At 55.9% G+C, this 16,022-nt stretch overlaps 1 protein-coding gene across 4 annotated transcripts in view; it reads right to left on the bottom strand.

Moving 5' to 3' along the window:
• Hrh2 (histamine receptor H2) overlaps positions 1-16,022 on the bottom strand; it is a 41,770-nt gene that overhangs the window by 14,161 nt on the left and 11,587 nt on the right. For 2 of the 4 annotated variants that reach the window (XR_005727958.2, XM_040272412.2), the window contains exon 2: positions 5,959-7,503. Coding sequence is in view for 1 of the 4 variants with exons in the window: in XM_040272412.2 (XP_040128346.2) it covers positions 5,959-7,043 (1,085 nt within the window). In the remaining 3 variants the exon portion in view is untranslated. Of the gene's footprint in view, positions 1-2,067; positions 4,958-5,958; positions 7,504-9,035; positions 9,266-16,022 lie in introns of all 4 variants that reach the window. The other 2 variants (XR_013440304.1, XR_013440303.1) reach the window with 2 other exon arrangements.

The following is a 16,022-nucleotide window of genomic DNA, read 5'->3' as shown; positions in this document are numbered from 1 at the left end:
AGAGAAAGGAGGAAAGGGCCTTGGGAGGGAGGCAGGAGGAGAGGTGGCTGGGGGCGCAGGGACTGTGTTACTGCCTGCTCTCCTCACTCTTGTCCCACTGGCCTGCCGAGGTAGACCCCTGCCACCATTCTGTAGGTCAGGACAGGCCCCTCAGATGGTGAGTGGCTCCTCCAGCCAGCAGGGGCCATGACCCACAGGGTTCTGCCCGACCCGGCTTCAGGAGAAACCCCGGGCAGCCTGAACCAGAGGCAGAGCTGAAAAGCCCCTATTTGAGGCAGGTGGCCAGCTGTGGTCCAGATGCAGGAGGGGCAGCCTTCAACCTTTAGTCTGAGGGCAGCTGCTAAGGCTCACGTGCCAAAGCATTTGTAGGAACTCCTCAGAAATGTTAACATCAATGTGCCGAGAAGCCATACCAGTTGGTGAGCGGGATTGCACAAGTTGACACGTTTGGGTTTTGAAGGAGTCGACAACTTGGGCCCCAGGAGGAAACTTCCTTTCCGAGAAGCAGCTCTTTTGCAGAAGTGTGTCAGACACAGGCTCCGCTGCCCACGGAAGCTGCAGGCGCATCCCCAGGGCTGGGTTTGGAGCAGAAGACAGCCAGCCCCACCCTTCCTGTGCCCTCCACCTTTGGCCAAACAGGACATGCCTTGTGGTGCAGGGGACCCAGTCCAGGTATGAGCCACTTCCTATGCTTGTGGCACACAGCCTCACTTTTTTGTTCTGTCTATGACAGGGCTGGGGAGGCAGGCAGTCGCCACCCTGAGGTGCAGTGATTTCTAGCGGTCCCTGGAGGCTGCTGTGTGGGAATGCCACGGTGGCAAAGGAGCCAGCCATCTCTGAGCTCTCCCTGGCTTCCTGCTGCTTCCCTCTTTGAGACCCAGTTTTTGATCTCTACAGTGCAGGTGGCTTTATTCATTTCTCAGGGCCCTCTGGGACCAGGATAAGACATTCGCTCACTCATTCATTCATCATCTGTTTGAAAAAATTTCCCTGGGCCTGCTCCAGGCTGAGCACAAGACGAGGTGTCAGGACTCAGCAGCCAAGAGCACAGGCATGCACCTCCCAGGGAGGCAGGCTGAATGGGGACAAGGTGTGGCCTGGGAGGCTGTCCCCTTGGGGTGTGAGTGGGCTGGGGCAAGGGCAGCAACTCCGGTCCAGAGCCTTGGAGGCTGGGATGGACTTTGCATTTTAGTCCAAGTGCAACAGAAGAGGTGGAGCCGGCTTTGATGGACTTTTGGAAATGTCCCTCTCTGACTGCAGAGAGGTGGGCAGGCAGGTGGGATGGCAGGTGGGAAATGGTTCCCTGGCAGGGGGCGGCGGCTGAAGGAGGGAGCAGAGCACCACAGCAGCCTGCCAGGCGTCTGGGGGTCTGGGTGCATCCCCGCCCATGGGGAGCAAGTGCAGGGGCACTGAGGAATGAGGAAGTGCCCAAGGGCTGCTGATAGGCCAGGTACTCATGAATCATATCTCTGAATTGGGAGATTATAGGGACCAGTGAGGTGGGGGGGGCACAAAGAGCACTGGGCAGGGCCCAGCCGCTCAGCCTGTTTCGCACTGCAGACAGGTCACCTGCCTCTCTGTGCCTGGGCTGCCCTTTCTGGTGTCTAGAGGACGAGTTGAAGTGTCAGTCAAGAGCAGGCCAAGTTCAAGTCCAGGTGTGTTACTATGGAAAGGGCCCAAGCTCTAAGTGTGACAGGCTGCGCTGAAATCCGAGCTCTGCCACATCTGAGACTGTGGGACACCAGCCACTTTGTGTCTGGGAGACCACGCTGTCCAACATGGAGAGACCTGTTCCCTAGGACAGGAGGGCTGCCTTGCTCACTGCTGTCCCGAGCAGTGCTGCAGCCAGCAGGCCTTGGTAAATGCCTTGGCTGAAGGAGTGCAGGGCACTTTGATTTGGCTGGGGAGGGTGGGAGAGGGACCTGGCCTGGGGATGCTGTCAGAAAATGGAGCAGGAAGGTAAGGTGCTCAGGGACCCAGGCATCAAGAGCCTCTGGTGCTGGGGCTCATGGCAGGCTGAGGAACGGGCGCAGGTTGGCCTAAGTCCCAAACGCCAGAGAATGTTACCTTATGTGATATCAGGGCCTCCGCAGATTGATGGATTAAGGAATTCAAGAAAGGCCTCCATCCTGGGCTGCTCAGGTGGCCCTTCCATGGGTCCTTCTAAGAGGTCGGTTTGCAGAAGAGGGGAGGGAGGGTGGAAATGAGAGGTGGAGTAGGGGTAGTTGGTGGGCATGAGCCCTGGTGCACAGGTGGCATCCAGTGCTGGGGACAGCAAGGGATGCTGCCTGGGATTCTCCAGAAAAGACTGCCCTGCCCACACCTTGACTGCAGAGTTCTGAATGTGTGTTGTTTTTCAGTTTTTTTTTAAAAAAAGGTAGTTATTTTTAACATCAGCCACAAGAAGAAAACCAGAGATGTGCTGTACACAGCAGGAGACAGGTTCAGTGGGAACCTGGGGACAACAGGGGATCCGTGCTCTGGGAAGCTCACCAGGAGTGGCCGAGCAGGCCATGTGGGGGATCTGTGTGCAGGAAAGCTCACTAGGAGAGACGGAGAAGAGAGACCCTAGGAGGCAAGGAGGTGTCCAGGGGAGTTGGGGTGAGGAAGGGGCAGACAGAGGTCCATGTTGGGACGTGGGCTGCTGGCTGGCCACAGGGAAGGAGCAGCAGCATGTTTGGCCCCCTGTCTCTGGATACCCCCTGGGCTGACCATGCCCCTACTCTGCCCAGGCAGGCTGAATTGGTCCCCTTTAGCACCCTTGGCTCAGGCAGACAGCCCAGCCCTGGCATTGATAAGGGCCGCGGGTTGGCGCTGGCTCTTGACCCCAGTAGAGAGCAGGAAGGACCTGCTATCAGTCAGCAGGGAGCCCGGAGCCAGCCTCAGGGAGCCCCATGGCTCTGGCAGCCTCAGTGTGAAGATCGACCTCTGGCTGCTCTTGGCCTCCTGCAACTTCCATGCCTTTGACCTTGGTGTGAGGTCCTCTGACTGCCCCTACCCTGCCCTTGTCTGCCCAGCCCTTCTGCCCCCTGCCCCAGGGACTGTGGCCTCCAGGAGGCCCTGCTCTGTCCCCGGCTCTGCACGGCTGTGTCAGGTGGGCAGTGATTCTTAGCTAGCCTTGGCTCTTCATCAAGGGTGGGCGTGAAGATGACAGAAGGCAGATGGGCAAACTCGTGGGGTGCCTGGAGCAGAGGGCACCGGGAGCTGGTGCTGCTGTCTGCAGTTGCTCAGACCTCAGCTTGGGAGCTTCTTCCCAGTTGTGACACTTGGAGCGACTTACTGGAACTCCCCAGCCCCGGTTTCCTAACTGTAGAGTGGATACAGACCCTCCTTCCCAGAGAACAGAATGAGGTCCAGCCCCTCCTGGGTGAGAAGGGCTTTCTGTTTGCATTTAAAGGCTCAACTCAAAAGGCAGTTCTCTGGGACAAGCTCCTAGGGACATGCACTGTCCCTCATTGCTGGGGACACTGAGTCTCAAACTTTGGCACCTGCTGCTGTGAGCAATTGCCCATCTATTCCATAACTGGACGATTAGTGATTCCAGGGGGTCAGAGCAGCAGTGTGGGCAGGGCTCACTCTGGCTCCCTGTGCACCTTGGCTTCTGGGATGGGGTGGTAACGGGACAATGCAAAGGCAGCTTATGAGCCTGGGAGTGGAACAGGGCTGAGTGACACAAAGCAACACATAAAAAGTGCTACCTGCCTGCTCTCTGGCCCTCTGCCCTGGTGTGTGCTCGTCTGTTTTATTTCTTTTTTTGCACTGTGAGATAAACCAGCTTTGCCTTTGAGGCTGCCTTCTGGATGAGGGATTGGAAGGGACATGGAAGAATGGGATCAGATGGGCATTAGGTCCACCATGACAGGGCAGGGATATACCCTGGTGGAGGGTGGGTGTGGGAGGATGGACTTGAGAGGGACAGTCTAGAGGCCAAGAGGCCAGAGGGGAGGCTGCAAAATAGCTCAGAGGCAGAAGCAATAGCACAGGAGTGGGGAGGGCCCAGGTCTCAAGTCGGTGGGTACACTCCATGTCTACAGGGGTGTAGCAGATGCAAGGGGACCTGGGGCCCAGCGAGGCAGGTTTGCCCACAGCTGTCCATCAGAAGGAGAGCCCTGGTGTGGGTCTGCAGTATCTGTCCACATTCTCATAGAGTGTGCGATGCTCAGAGCCCAACAGCAGACCCCAACAGCAGACCCCAGTTCTGCTGGGTCCACATCCCCTAGCTCTGGGGGACTTCAGGCAACTCCAGGAAACAGATAGAAGGCCCCATGGGAGGAAATTGAGACCCAACAGCACAAAGACTTGCTCGAGCCACAGGGTGAGTGAGGCAGAGATCAGAGCAGAGCTTGCAGCTCACCTTCCATAACTCTCATCAGTGTCAACACACAGAATATCACTTCCACATCCCTGGCCCTCAGCATAGGCCCTGGCATGTGATGGAAATCTGACAAGTGTTTGCAAATAAATGAATGAGCAATGAATGGATGGGTGGATGTATGGATGGATGGATGAGTGAAGAGGTGAATGGGTAGATGAATAGGTGAATGGACAGATGGGGGGTGGGTGGATGGATGGATGAATGGAGGGATGGATGAATTAATGGATAAATGAATGGACGGTTGAGTAGACTGATGGATGGGCAGATGGATGGGTAGATGGATGGGTAGATGGATGGGTAGATGGATAGGTGGATGAAGGAATAGAGAAGAGACGGGTGGATGGGTGGATAGATGGAAGGAGGTATGGATGGATAGGTGGATGGATATATGGATGAATGGCTGGAGGGATGGAAGGAGGGATGGGTATATGGGTGGGTAGATGGATGAATGGAGGAAGCAAGGGATGGATGGGTGGATTAAGGGATGGTTGAGTGGATGCATGGACAGGTGGATGGATGCATGGGTAGCTGGATGAGTGGATAAAGAGATAATTGAGTAGATGGATGGATGGTTGGCACAGTCTACAGGAAGAGAAAGAAAATGACATTTACTGAACAACTTGTACGTGCTAGGTGTTCTACTAACACTCTTTCCTGCACTGCTATCAACAGATGACATGGGATCAGGAGCTGTCATTCACACATTGAGCTTCCTCAGTGTCACTCAGCTCATGGGTGCAGTGTTCCCTAATGCCCTCCCTGGCTTGTCCCAGTGGCTTTATCTAAATCTCACTCTGTCTCTTTACCTTTTGTGCAAGTGTCTTCTTTCTTTTAATAGCCCAGCAATTTGGCTTTCTTCTCTTTCCCCTCCTGGACCAATGCCCAGCCTCCTCCCTGAGCCTCTGTGGTTTCACCCAACTCATTCACATCAAAAGAGTCCTCTTCCCAAAGCAAAGTTCTGTTTAGGTTACCCCAGGCCTTTTATCTAACCCTTGCATCTTCCCCAAACAGCTACACTCTTGGTCTGGCCTTCGAGGACCCCCTCCTGACTCTGCTATCCTCTCTTCCCACTGACTTGAGCAACCCTATGGTAAGAGCTGGTGCACAGTAGGAGCTCAATCAATGCTGAATACAGTGGGTTTCTCCCTTAGCCCAGCAGTCCCATCAGGTGACAGATCAGCACCTGACTATCTGAGTGCTACACTGCAGGGGTAAGTTATGGGGCTGGGCCTAAATTGGAGGCCCAGCTCCACCAAGACACCTAAGTGGCAGAGCTGAGCCTCCAACTTAAGTCTCCAGAATGGAAGGACAACATAATTAGACAGACAGGCCCATGAGTTCTGGAGCAAGGGCCCTCTGTCCATGTCCTAGCTGGGTGGCCTTTGACAAGTTCCCTGAGACCTTTATTGGGATCCTTTTGAAATGGAGGCAAAATGTTCTACTTTAGGGAGTCCTTGGAGGAACTAAATGAGATATCATTTGGGAAATGCTTCTAGAGAATCTTGGCCACCATGTAGCAGAACCCTGGCTGCTGTTCACAAGACCCCTCCAGGGTCCCCTCCTGTGTGTGAAGGCTGCCTTACCTGTCTGTGGCTCCCTGGGGTGCAGTGACTTCGGTCCCACTCCACACCTGCAGCTTGAGGGGTTTCTCCTCCTGCCACCTGGGTCCTCGGCTGTGGCTCCGTGACAGCTGAGAGTTGTTCAGCCTTAGGGACCTCAGGGAAGCCTCATGGGAGCCACGGTGACCGGGCCTACAGCAGAAGAGCTGCTGGTAAGCCGTGCGGAAGTCCCTGTTGAGCGCAGCATACAGGATGGGGTTCAGGGCCGAGTTGGCGTAGCCCAGCCACAGCACAACGGCTTCAAACACCTCATTGACGGCATCGTCCCCTTTCAGCCCACGGTAGACGAACACGGTGAAGTAGGGAAACCAGCAGATGATGAATGCACCCAGCACGACAGCCAGCGCCACAGTGGCTTTGTGCTCCCTGATGGTGGCCGCCCTGCAGGAGCTCATGTGGTTGATCCTCCTGGCCTGCTCCCGGGCGATCTTGAAGATGCGATAGTAGGTGACACACATGACCAGCAGAGGCAGGTAGAAGGTGACCAGCCCGTCCACCAGCCCGTATACCTCGTTGACCTGCACATGGCACCTGCGGGTAGTGTCGTTGCCCTTGCTGGCCTCACTCCCGCTGTTCCAGCCCAGGTGAATAGACAGGAAGGACAGGGTGATGGAGATGACCCAGATGAAGACCAGGGAGATGGCCACACGAGCTGGGGTGACCATTACAGGGTACCGCAGTGGGTCCGTGACAGCGCAGTAGCGGTCGAGGCTGATCATGAAGAGATTGAGGATGGAGGCCGTGCAGAGCATCACGTCTAGGCTGGTGTAGACGTCGCAGAAGACCCTGCCGAAGGTCCACCTGCAGGACAGCTGGTAGATGGCAGAGAAGGGCAGCACCAGGAGACCGAGGAGCAGGTCAGTGACCGCCAAGGACACGATGAAGCAGTTGGTGAGGCTGCGGAGTCGGCGGTTCAGGCCCACAGCCAGGCAGACTACCACGTTGCCAGCAACAGTGACGAGGATGAGGACGGCGAGCACCATGCTGAGGGTGACCTTGAACACCGTGGACTCCAGGCCACAGGAAGGGGCTGTGCCATTGGACGCCATCCTGGCTCCCAAAGCTCCTGCCCTGCCCTTGGCCTTTTGGTTCCAGCCACTGGGCTCCAGACTCCCAAGAGAGCCCAAGGCAAGGGTCCATGTAGGTGAAGACTTCAGCGAATGACCCAACACTGTTTTCTAGAAATAAACCAAGCAGTCCCATAGGTGTGGGGCATGGATTTGAATAACGAAGAGCCAAGGGCGGGGACTGGAAGCCAGGCTGGGGCGCTCAAGCTCCAGAGGTTCCCGACGAGCCAGCTTCCTCCCAGGGCTGCGATAGCTCTCCAATCTCCAGGCTCTGCACGGGGACAGGGGCACCAGAGTGCGGCACTGAGGTGGCCTTGATTCTATGTGGGAGGGATCTCACACAGACGTAGTGGTATCCTTCTCCGTAGCCGGCACCCACTTCTGTCCATGTTATTGGGTCGAGGACGGGTGGTCTCTCTTTCTAGGGCGACTAGAGCAGGAGCTGAAAAAGTGAAGGGCAAGTGTTGAGCCTCTGAAATGAGACCAGGAGCCCAAGGGCATTCAAGGTGAGTTTCTAGCCCTGCGTCCCCTGGCAGGACTCTGGGGGCGTGGGGCCCATCTGGGTGCCTTGCTTTGCAGAGACTGGAGCAATCAGGGTACAGGGCGGGGAGGGCAGGAGCAGGATGCACCATATCCTGGGGGAAACTGTGGGAAGGGCTAGGAATATCTATACAGAAGAGGAAGGACCTGGGCACCGGCTCTCGGCTTCGGGAGAACAGGGACTGCACCGGTCTGTCTCTTTCCAGGTTCCAGAGCCCACAGATAGGTAGCATCCCATGAATGAATGGCAGGCTGAATGGATGAATGGACAGAAGCACTCGGTTTGCTCTTGAAAGTGCTGAGAGCCATGTCTGGTGCTGCTGTTGTGACAAAACATCATCACACTTTTAAGCTAGGGGCCAACAAAATTTCAGGAAAAGGGCAGGTGGTATATTTCTTGCTTGGTGGCCAGTAAGGCATCTGTCACAAAGATTCAACCGTGCCACATTCAAGAGAACATGGCTGTGCTCCGATAAAACCTCAAGGAGGATGCGGCCATGTGCCTTTCAAGTGTCGCAAAATCTTCTCTCGGCTTTTTCCAATGATTTAAAAACCTGGAACCTTCTTTCCCTCCCTCCTATAAAGATCACTTCAATCAAACAGCTGCACACACAATGCCTCTTGGTTAAATGAGAGTCCCTGGTCACCAGGGAATCTCCAAGACTCCTTCTGTTGGCCACATTCTGCTTCCAGCAGAACAAGCCAAGGCTGTGCCAGTTCCTGGGCTCCTCAGGCACATCCATACTCCAGAGCAGCCAGCAGGGGATGTCCCCAGGTCGGACAGTGCCAGAATGGAGTGGCCGGCAGAAGCCATGCCAGAAGCAAGCTAGTCTCCGGGAGGCAGGAGCTGACCTCCCTCAGCCTCCCGTCTGGAGTGGCTTTGCATCCTGACACGAGAAGCACCATTGAATGAGAAGGACTGACAGGGGCAGCAATCACGTTCCTGATCGCCTTCTGCTGCCCTCGTGGCCACCTGGCCCTGTAAGCTGGCCTCTGGGCACTAGTTTTAGAAGGTCTGCTGTTCAGTATAAAAGTGGCCCAAATAGCAGGAGTCCCACTGCCACACTTAGTTAACTTTGGAGGGGTAGCAATAGGATTTTTTTTTTTTTTAAGAATCCCTGTTTCTGATCAGATTTCTCGAGTTTCATTAAAAGCTGAGTATAGATTGCCATTTTGGCATTGGGCTGGCATTTCAGTGTTCAGGGAAAGCTTCAGATCTGAGTGAACCAACCTCTCGAAGGAATCAGAAATTCTCCCTGCCTCTCCTCTCCTAGCATCTCCTCTCCTGGCCTCTCCCTGCCTCTCCTGGCCTCTCCTCTCCTCTCCCTGCCTCTCCTCCTTCTTTTCCCTCTCCCCTCTTCTTTCTTCCTTTCCCTTCCTCCCTCTCTTCACTCCCTTGATATGCTTCAACAGGTATTTCCTGGAGAATCTCACCACACCAGGTGCTGCTCTGGGTGCCGCTCCTAGTACTGGGGGTACCAGGTGCTGGGGGGACCGGGTGCCATGCGGACCAGGTCCCATTGTCAAGAGCTGTGCTTCTTTCCTTCATGGAGTTTCCAAGGAGTTGCTCCCAGCCATTGCTGTGTTAAGCCCAGTGCCCCAGCAGTCTGGGGGGACCTCCGGTGAAGGCAGGGGTCTTCAGGCAGGGCTCATTCCCCTTACACCTGTGGGAGGATGACCACCTTAGAGGGTCACGTTGCCAACTTGCATATCAGCTTCCAATGGCTCCCTTTTGCCCACAAGAAAGAATCGTCACTGTCACCATCACAGCCTATGTGAAGGGCACTCTCCCCAACGTTTTCTCAAACATCCAGTGTTCAGTGCAGTAAACCAAGCATCCTTGATACAGGCAGCAAAGACTGGCCCTTGGGCCATGACACACCCAGGCACTTACATTGCCAGGTGACGGGCGCTGGCCATCTGGTGTGAGGGGGCCCCTAGACTGTGTCTGTGCCTCTGTTGTAAGCAAGCAGGGGTCCAAACACACCTGCGCATTACTCCGCAACTTCCCTTCCTTGGTTTCTTTTAAAATCCCCAGTGCATCATGGACGTCTCTCAGGTAACTAGATTCAGCCCACTCTTTCTGGAGCCAGTGTGTGGCAATGCAAGCTAACACAGGAGTCCCTGGGCAAGGACATCTGTGCTGGCAGGTTTGCAAGTGGCAAGAAATGGAAACACTGGGAGCATCAGTGCAGGGACAGTGCACAAATACACATGCATATTAAACACGACTGACCTGCACAGCAGCCTCATAGGGGAGGGGGGGAGTCATCCACTCCACACAACGTCCAGGAGAGCAAGGCTCACAGGAACCAGGTGACATCACACTCCCAATTAGCAGCACAGCCTGGGTTCAATCTCAGGGCTAATGTTTGGTCAAGTGCCCCCCAAAGGCCATGTTATGGAAGGCGGGGTCTCCAGCGTGGTCCTATTAGGAAGTACTGGATCCTTCGAGGTGGGGCTCAGTGGGAGAAACTGGGTCTTGGGGGTGTGCCCTTGAAAGGGATATTGGGACCCCACAACAGGGCCAAGGGACCCTGGAACGAAACCTCCGAAACTGTGAGCCAACATAAACCCTTTTCCCTTTGAAGTTGATTATCTCAGGTACTTTGTCATCGCGATGGACAGCTGCTCAGCACACTCAATTTAGTTCCTTTGACCAGTTTTTAATGCCGGTTCTTGGATCAGAGCAGACGTCCAGCTCTTTCCAACTGCCTCTCACCAAACGCACCTGCACTGTCTCAGCTTCACCATTAAGGCAACTGAGCACCCCCGGGCACAGCAGCCTCTCTCTCCTGCCTCTGCCTTGGCCATCCCCACACCTGGGGCCCCTTTGCCTACACTCAGTTCAGCTCCTGACCTTCCATGATTCAGTACAGGTGACTGTCTCCTAGATGCTGGAGGAAGAAGCAATGTCCCCTGCACTTAGATTCTGAGCACCTGCCACTCTGTACTGTTACCATGGCTTTGTCTTGTCCCCACACTGGAGAGGGAACCATCTAGGGCAGGGGCCGGATCCTTTCCACCTTGCCCCACCCCTGTGTCTTCCTTGTCACCCATCCCTCAGTCCTTCCTTCCTGCACCCATCCTCCCTTCCCTTCCTCCATCCCTCCCCCATTCCCTCTGGTCTCTGTAACAGGAAGAGTACAGGGACAGGTAGTGTGTATACATATGCACGCTGTTTTCCTATGCTGGGATCCTCTAAGTGGAGCTCATCCTGGGATCTTGGGCACTGGAGGTCCATCTGAGTGGTAGGTGAGAGGTGCCTCTAATGTCCCCAGCATTTTATATCAGACATTCCCAAGCATTCTGGAGAGCTGACAGAAATAACCCAGCGTGCATGGCATCTCGTCCTCCTGTCACACGGATTTGGCAATGGCTTTCTCCACTCTTTTGTGTGTGTGTGTGTGTGTGTGTGTGTGTGTGTGTGTGTGTATGAGAAAAGACGCTTGCTCGCCCAGCTCCTTCCTGTCGGCGCAGCCCGCAGCTGTGTGGGTGTGCGCTTCACTACTTCCTCTTGTGTCTTCCCATCTTGCCTTAGCACCCTCAGGAAAGGCACTTTCTGGAGCATTTCTCAAGAGCAGGTCCTCCTCTCCATTACCCGCGAGGGAGATTTCCTATCTCCATTGAAAGGCATCACCAGCCACTGCAGCCTCAGCAGTGAAGAGGTGGCTCGCTCTGCATCTCACCTGGGGTGGCCTCCATGCGCTGCACTCAGGGGCAGTCACAGCAGGGCCTCCATGCATCTTGCAGACCCCCTCTGGCCACACCAGCTCTGTGTGGGGAAGTCTGCTGGACACTTCCCATCCTAGCTGGCTTGTCCTTGTCCTGGCATGTGGTGACCTGGCCTTGCTGCTTTGGCCTCGCTTCTGCCTGTGGGTTTGGGTTGTTTTCTGTTCCCTGAAACAACACTTCCAGAAACAGCTACAATGACCCAGTGAGAGGGTCCTGGTCCTGAAAATGGCAGGCCCACCTTGCTCCACCTTGGCGTCCCATGCGCACCGTCAGGAACACCCTCCTTCCTCCTGCTCCTCTGGCAAGCCTGGCCTCTGGTGGCCTTGGGTGGTGTCCTCTAGTCTTCTAGAGGTGGCTTCTCCATCCCTCTCCTTCCAGCTCTCACCTGCCCCACCGCCAGCAGGGGCCAGGAAGAGGGTTCCTTGACCACACTGGCACAGTGCTGAGTTTCCAGGGCCTCAGGGGACCCTCCTCCTGATGGGTCCTTGTGATTTGCCATTAGAACCTGTGCTGCCAGGAGCTGAGCCGGGGTGAGCCAGGAAGGCCTCTCTCCTATCTTGCCTCCAGTGACAGTATGGGGACTGGAAGGTGGGGGCCACCCAGGCCTGCCCGATGGCCCGCTGCCCCAACTGCTCCTCCAGGACACTCCAGGAGAGGGCTGCTGGAGGGCTGCTCTCTGCACCCAGACAGCACGAACACCGAAACAGCAACCACCAGGGGCTGGTGTCTCCCCATTTGGTCAGACTGTGTCCAGGGCTCCTTTTTTCAGGGGGAAGTGAAATGGAGTTTCTCTTCTGTGGATGACACTTCACTTCCAGGCACAGCCACACAGGGAAGCGGCACCATACATGAGCCACTGCCAGGCAGGCTGGTAAAGGCTGAGCTGATGGGGTTTCTCCCTCCGCCTCCAAGACACGCAGCTGCTTGAGGGGGTCACGTGCAGCAGGAATGCAGGCTGGCCTTCCCTGAGTGCACTTTTAGCCGGGCCACCTGGCCCACCTGTGAAGCAGGTGGTCTGTTCCTAACCCTCCAATAACAGACACTGAGCCACAGAGGGGAGCCCGGGGCTGAGGACAAGGGCTGTGACAGTGGACAGTCTCTGCACTTTGGGACCTTGGCTGACAGGTGTCAGGGTGACAATTCCTCCTTCACTTTCTGTTTATGAAGACAGTAGAGGGAGAGAAACCCCAGGGCCAGGCCTATGGTTCACTCTCTCCAAATGTGACTTTTTTATTGTCTAAATCCGCGAGCTCGGAACAGTACCTGTGTGTGCTGCAGGCACGTGTGGAGCACCTCCCTGTGTGGCACTGTGCTGGGGCTGGGGGAGGTAGCAGTGGGCCTTGCAGACACACTGCGCAGCACCTCCTGCAGGAGTGGGGACAGACGCAGAAGGCCACCTGAAAAGTGCTTCTTTACTGCAGCTGAGTTCTGCGCAGGGGCAGTAGATGTATGTGACGGTGTCTCAGAGCTAATCTCGGGAGGCGGTTTGAGTGGAGGTCCAGCACGCGTTCACCCCCACTGACTGTCAGGCTCGCACACCACCACCCACACATCCCAAGCAGCCACACATGTCCACCTGAGGGCTGGGGAGGAAAGGATGTGTGCGATGGCTGTCTCCATGGGTGGGTGGCGGGACAGGGGCTGGGGGACCACATTCCCCTTGGGAAATTTCCCATGTTTTAATTCTGTGGAAGTGGCTTTCACTCAAACCCTAAGAGCCACACAGCCGGCCAGGAGAAGGGAAGGGGCAGTGAGCAGGGCAGAGGACGGAAGGTGGGTCCCTGGGCTGCCCTAGGATGCGGTTGGAAGGGGCTCCAGCTGGGGCTGGTCCCTGGTCCTCACATGCAAGAGCCCTTTACAGGAGGTCTTCTGCCCCAAGCTCACAGTCCTCCAGGGCCATGCCTCTGCCCCGTCCTTGCAGAAGTTTGCCTGGTCTCCGACCATGCCATGCCCCTCCAGAGCCTCCTCTGTTGTTAGGTACAGAGGGCAATGCCTGCCATTCTCCAGTGACCTGGCTTCTGCCGAGCTCTCAGCTGGTTCTCAGGAGGAACATGGATCTGCGGATGGATCTGGAAAACTCTGAACTTGGCTCCAAGGCAGCAGGGACTCAATCAGCTGACCCTGGTCACCCAGGGAACTGGCAACAGAAAGGGAAGCCCGCCTTTTGATTCCTGCCAGCCAGCTCTCAGCAAGGACAAGCTGTTAGGAACTGGCACCGACAGGAACGCGGACTTCAGAGTCAAGCAGGCCTGGGTGCTACGCGTCCCGCCTCATTTAACCTCTGCCACAGAACTGGCAGGCAAGGGACTTTCATCTCCCCCATTTGAAAAACACAGAACCCCAAGACTCAAGAGCAGGAGGAGGAAAACTCGGGACCCAGGCCTGCCTGCCTCAGCCTTGCGTAGTTAGCAACTCCTGTGAACGGACACAGGCTGCCTTCGCCTCCACAGCACAGGACACTTCCTCCCTCACTACCACACTCCAGGGCGTCTTTCATCTTTGTGGCTGCAGATTTCTAACCTCTTCCTCATACACAGTGGGCTGAACACTTGGTCAAAGTCCTGGAGGCAGGAACAGCCTCTGGTGAAGGCTGCTCTGTACAAGAAAGGGTGAGCCTCCCAGCAGGGTGGTCCCACTCTTCCTTCCCCGACCCTCAGCGCGGGCCCAAAGCCAGGCCTGGGTATTACTTCTGTCCTCAAGCGCGTCTTGTGCCCACACTGCAGCCCCCTTGGTGGGACCCCTCTGCCCAGCAAGGTCCGGGCGCTTGCTGCCCCACAGGTATGGACTCTCCAGCCCAGAGTTAGGTGGTGGGATCTGTTACAGTACAAGTACCAGTGAGAGAGAAGGGCCTTGCACCAGAAGTCCTCTGGGGAGAAGTCAGTCACGTGGTCCTTCGTATTCAGGAGTCTCTTCTGCAGTGTCCCAGAGAGACAGGCATCTGGCTGTCCTTGCACAACGCCATGGACAGGGAGCTGACTTTCTTACAAAGTCTTTGCCCAGCACCGCATCATTTAAAGACACGTACAGCGCCCCACCCCATGCTCTTTCTCTTGGAAGCCATAACCCTCTGCAAGGTGAATACATTGCAACTCATACCCAGTCCACACAAATCACGATCGGCACAGGACAGGCTGCCATGGATGAGCTGGTCCAGGGCTGCCTTTGTGGATGTGCAGCTGGATGCTTACCGCTTGCTGCAATTTTGTGGTTTTCTTTTTATATTTAAGGTCTGGTTGTAAACACTCGCACAGGTCTGAAACAAGCCTGGAGGCCTGGAGAACAGGCCCCAGTTACCCTCGGCAGCGCTGCAGAGCTCAGCGCACACCAAGCTGCAATCCAGTCCCCTCAGCCATGCCACCGTCCTGTCCCTAGGTCACCTCCACCACTGTGATCTTCACAGGCCTGGGCCCCGGAGCTGCCCCGCAGCATGGTTCCTTTCTCCTGTCTGTTCTTTCTCTCTCTCTCTCAGTCTCATTCCTTAAGGGTCCCCCTTGCAGTTCGGCATGGCTTGCTCCACAGGCCAAAGTCCTACTACCCTGGCCAGCTGGGACACCTTGAAGGTTATCAGCAGCAAACAGCCACCTCTTGCCAGGGCCATTTGCACCTAGGGTTACCTTAGCCATCGCTCCTCCCCCACCTTCCCAGCCCCTTCTTGTCACGGTGGCACCTGAAGTCCTGGACAATCTACAGCAGACAGCATAAATGTACTGCCCACTTTGCAAGCGTGGCCCAGAGAGGCCAAGTGTCTCCGCAGAGCCCACACAGCTGGTGGAGTTGAGGAGAACCCAGTGCCCACAGCTTCTGATTCCTGACATCTCACCTTGTCCCACTCCTCATGCTCCCCAAACGCTAAAATCTCCCAGTTCTTCAAATTCACATAACACCAGTCCTGTTTTGATTTTAACTTAGTGATTTTTTTTTTCTTCTAGTGGTTGCAGTTGTGGCAAAAGGACTTTGATCATTACAATGATCACCGGGATCACTTTCCCTTAAGTAGGTCACCCTAAAAATAAATACAGTTGAAGCACAACCAATGTAGTCACAGTCTCCCTAGGGACTGCTGCCTGCAGGGCCCAGCCCCACCCGCTCCTCATTAGAATGGGAGACTGGCCTGCCCTCCAGGGCTGGAGGACCCACGATCAGATCATTCGCTCACACTTTCTCGGTGCCACACTGGGTAGCTTAAGTGGAGAAGGAAACGGGGGCTTCTGTGTGATTGGACCCTTACTGACATCTGTGTCACTGACCCCCAGATCCATCCAGGGACCCCCCCCCAAGGGCTGCTCGCCCTAGAGGAAGCACCTGGGAACCCCAGCACTGCAGTGGAGAAGAGCCAGCCTGGCCAGGCCCAGATGCCGGCTTAGCAGCCTCTTGCTGTGCTGTTGGGCAACCTCTGCACCTCTCTGAGGCTGTTCTGCCAGATGTCCACAGGCACCACCTGCAGCCTGCCATGCTGCAGATGAAATGTGGGGGGAAGGGGCAGGGCGGGGAGCGGGGAGCGTGGCGGCTCCTTAATAGATGGCCCCCTCCTCCCAGGCCGTGCTCTGGTCTCCTCTGGGAAATGTAGGTGTAGATCCCACCTTTCCTGTTGGGGAGAGGCAAGGAACAGGCCAAGGAAACACAGGTCCCTGTCTGACACAGTCTGAGCTCCAGGTCCTGTGTCAGGGTGAGCCTGGCCAGCAAGGC

Source organism: Ictidomys tridecemlineatus, chromosome 1 (genome assembly GCF_052094955.1).
Source record: "Ictidomys tridecemlineatus isolate mIctTri1 chromosome 1, mIctTri1.hap1, whole genome shotgun sequence".
Lineage (NCBI taxonomy): Eukaryota > Metazoa > Chordata > Mammalia > Rodentia > Sciuridae > Ictidomys > Ictidomys tridecemlineatus.
This window is presented reverse-complemented; position numbering and strand designations above follow the sequence as displayed.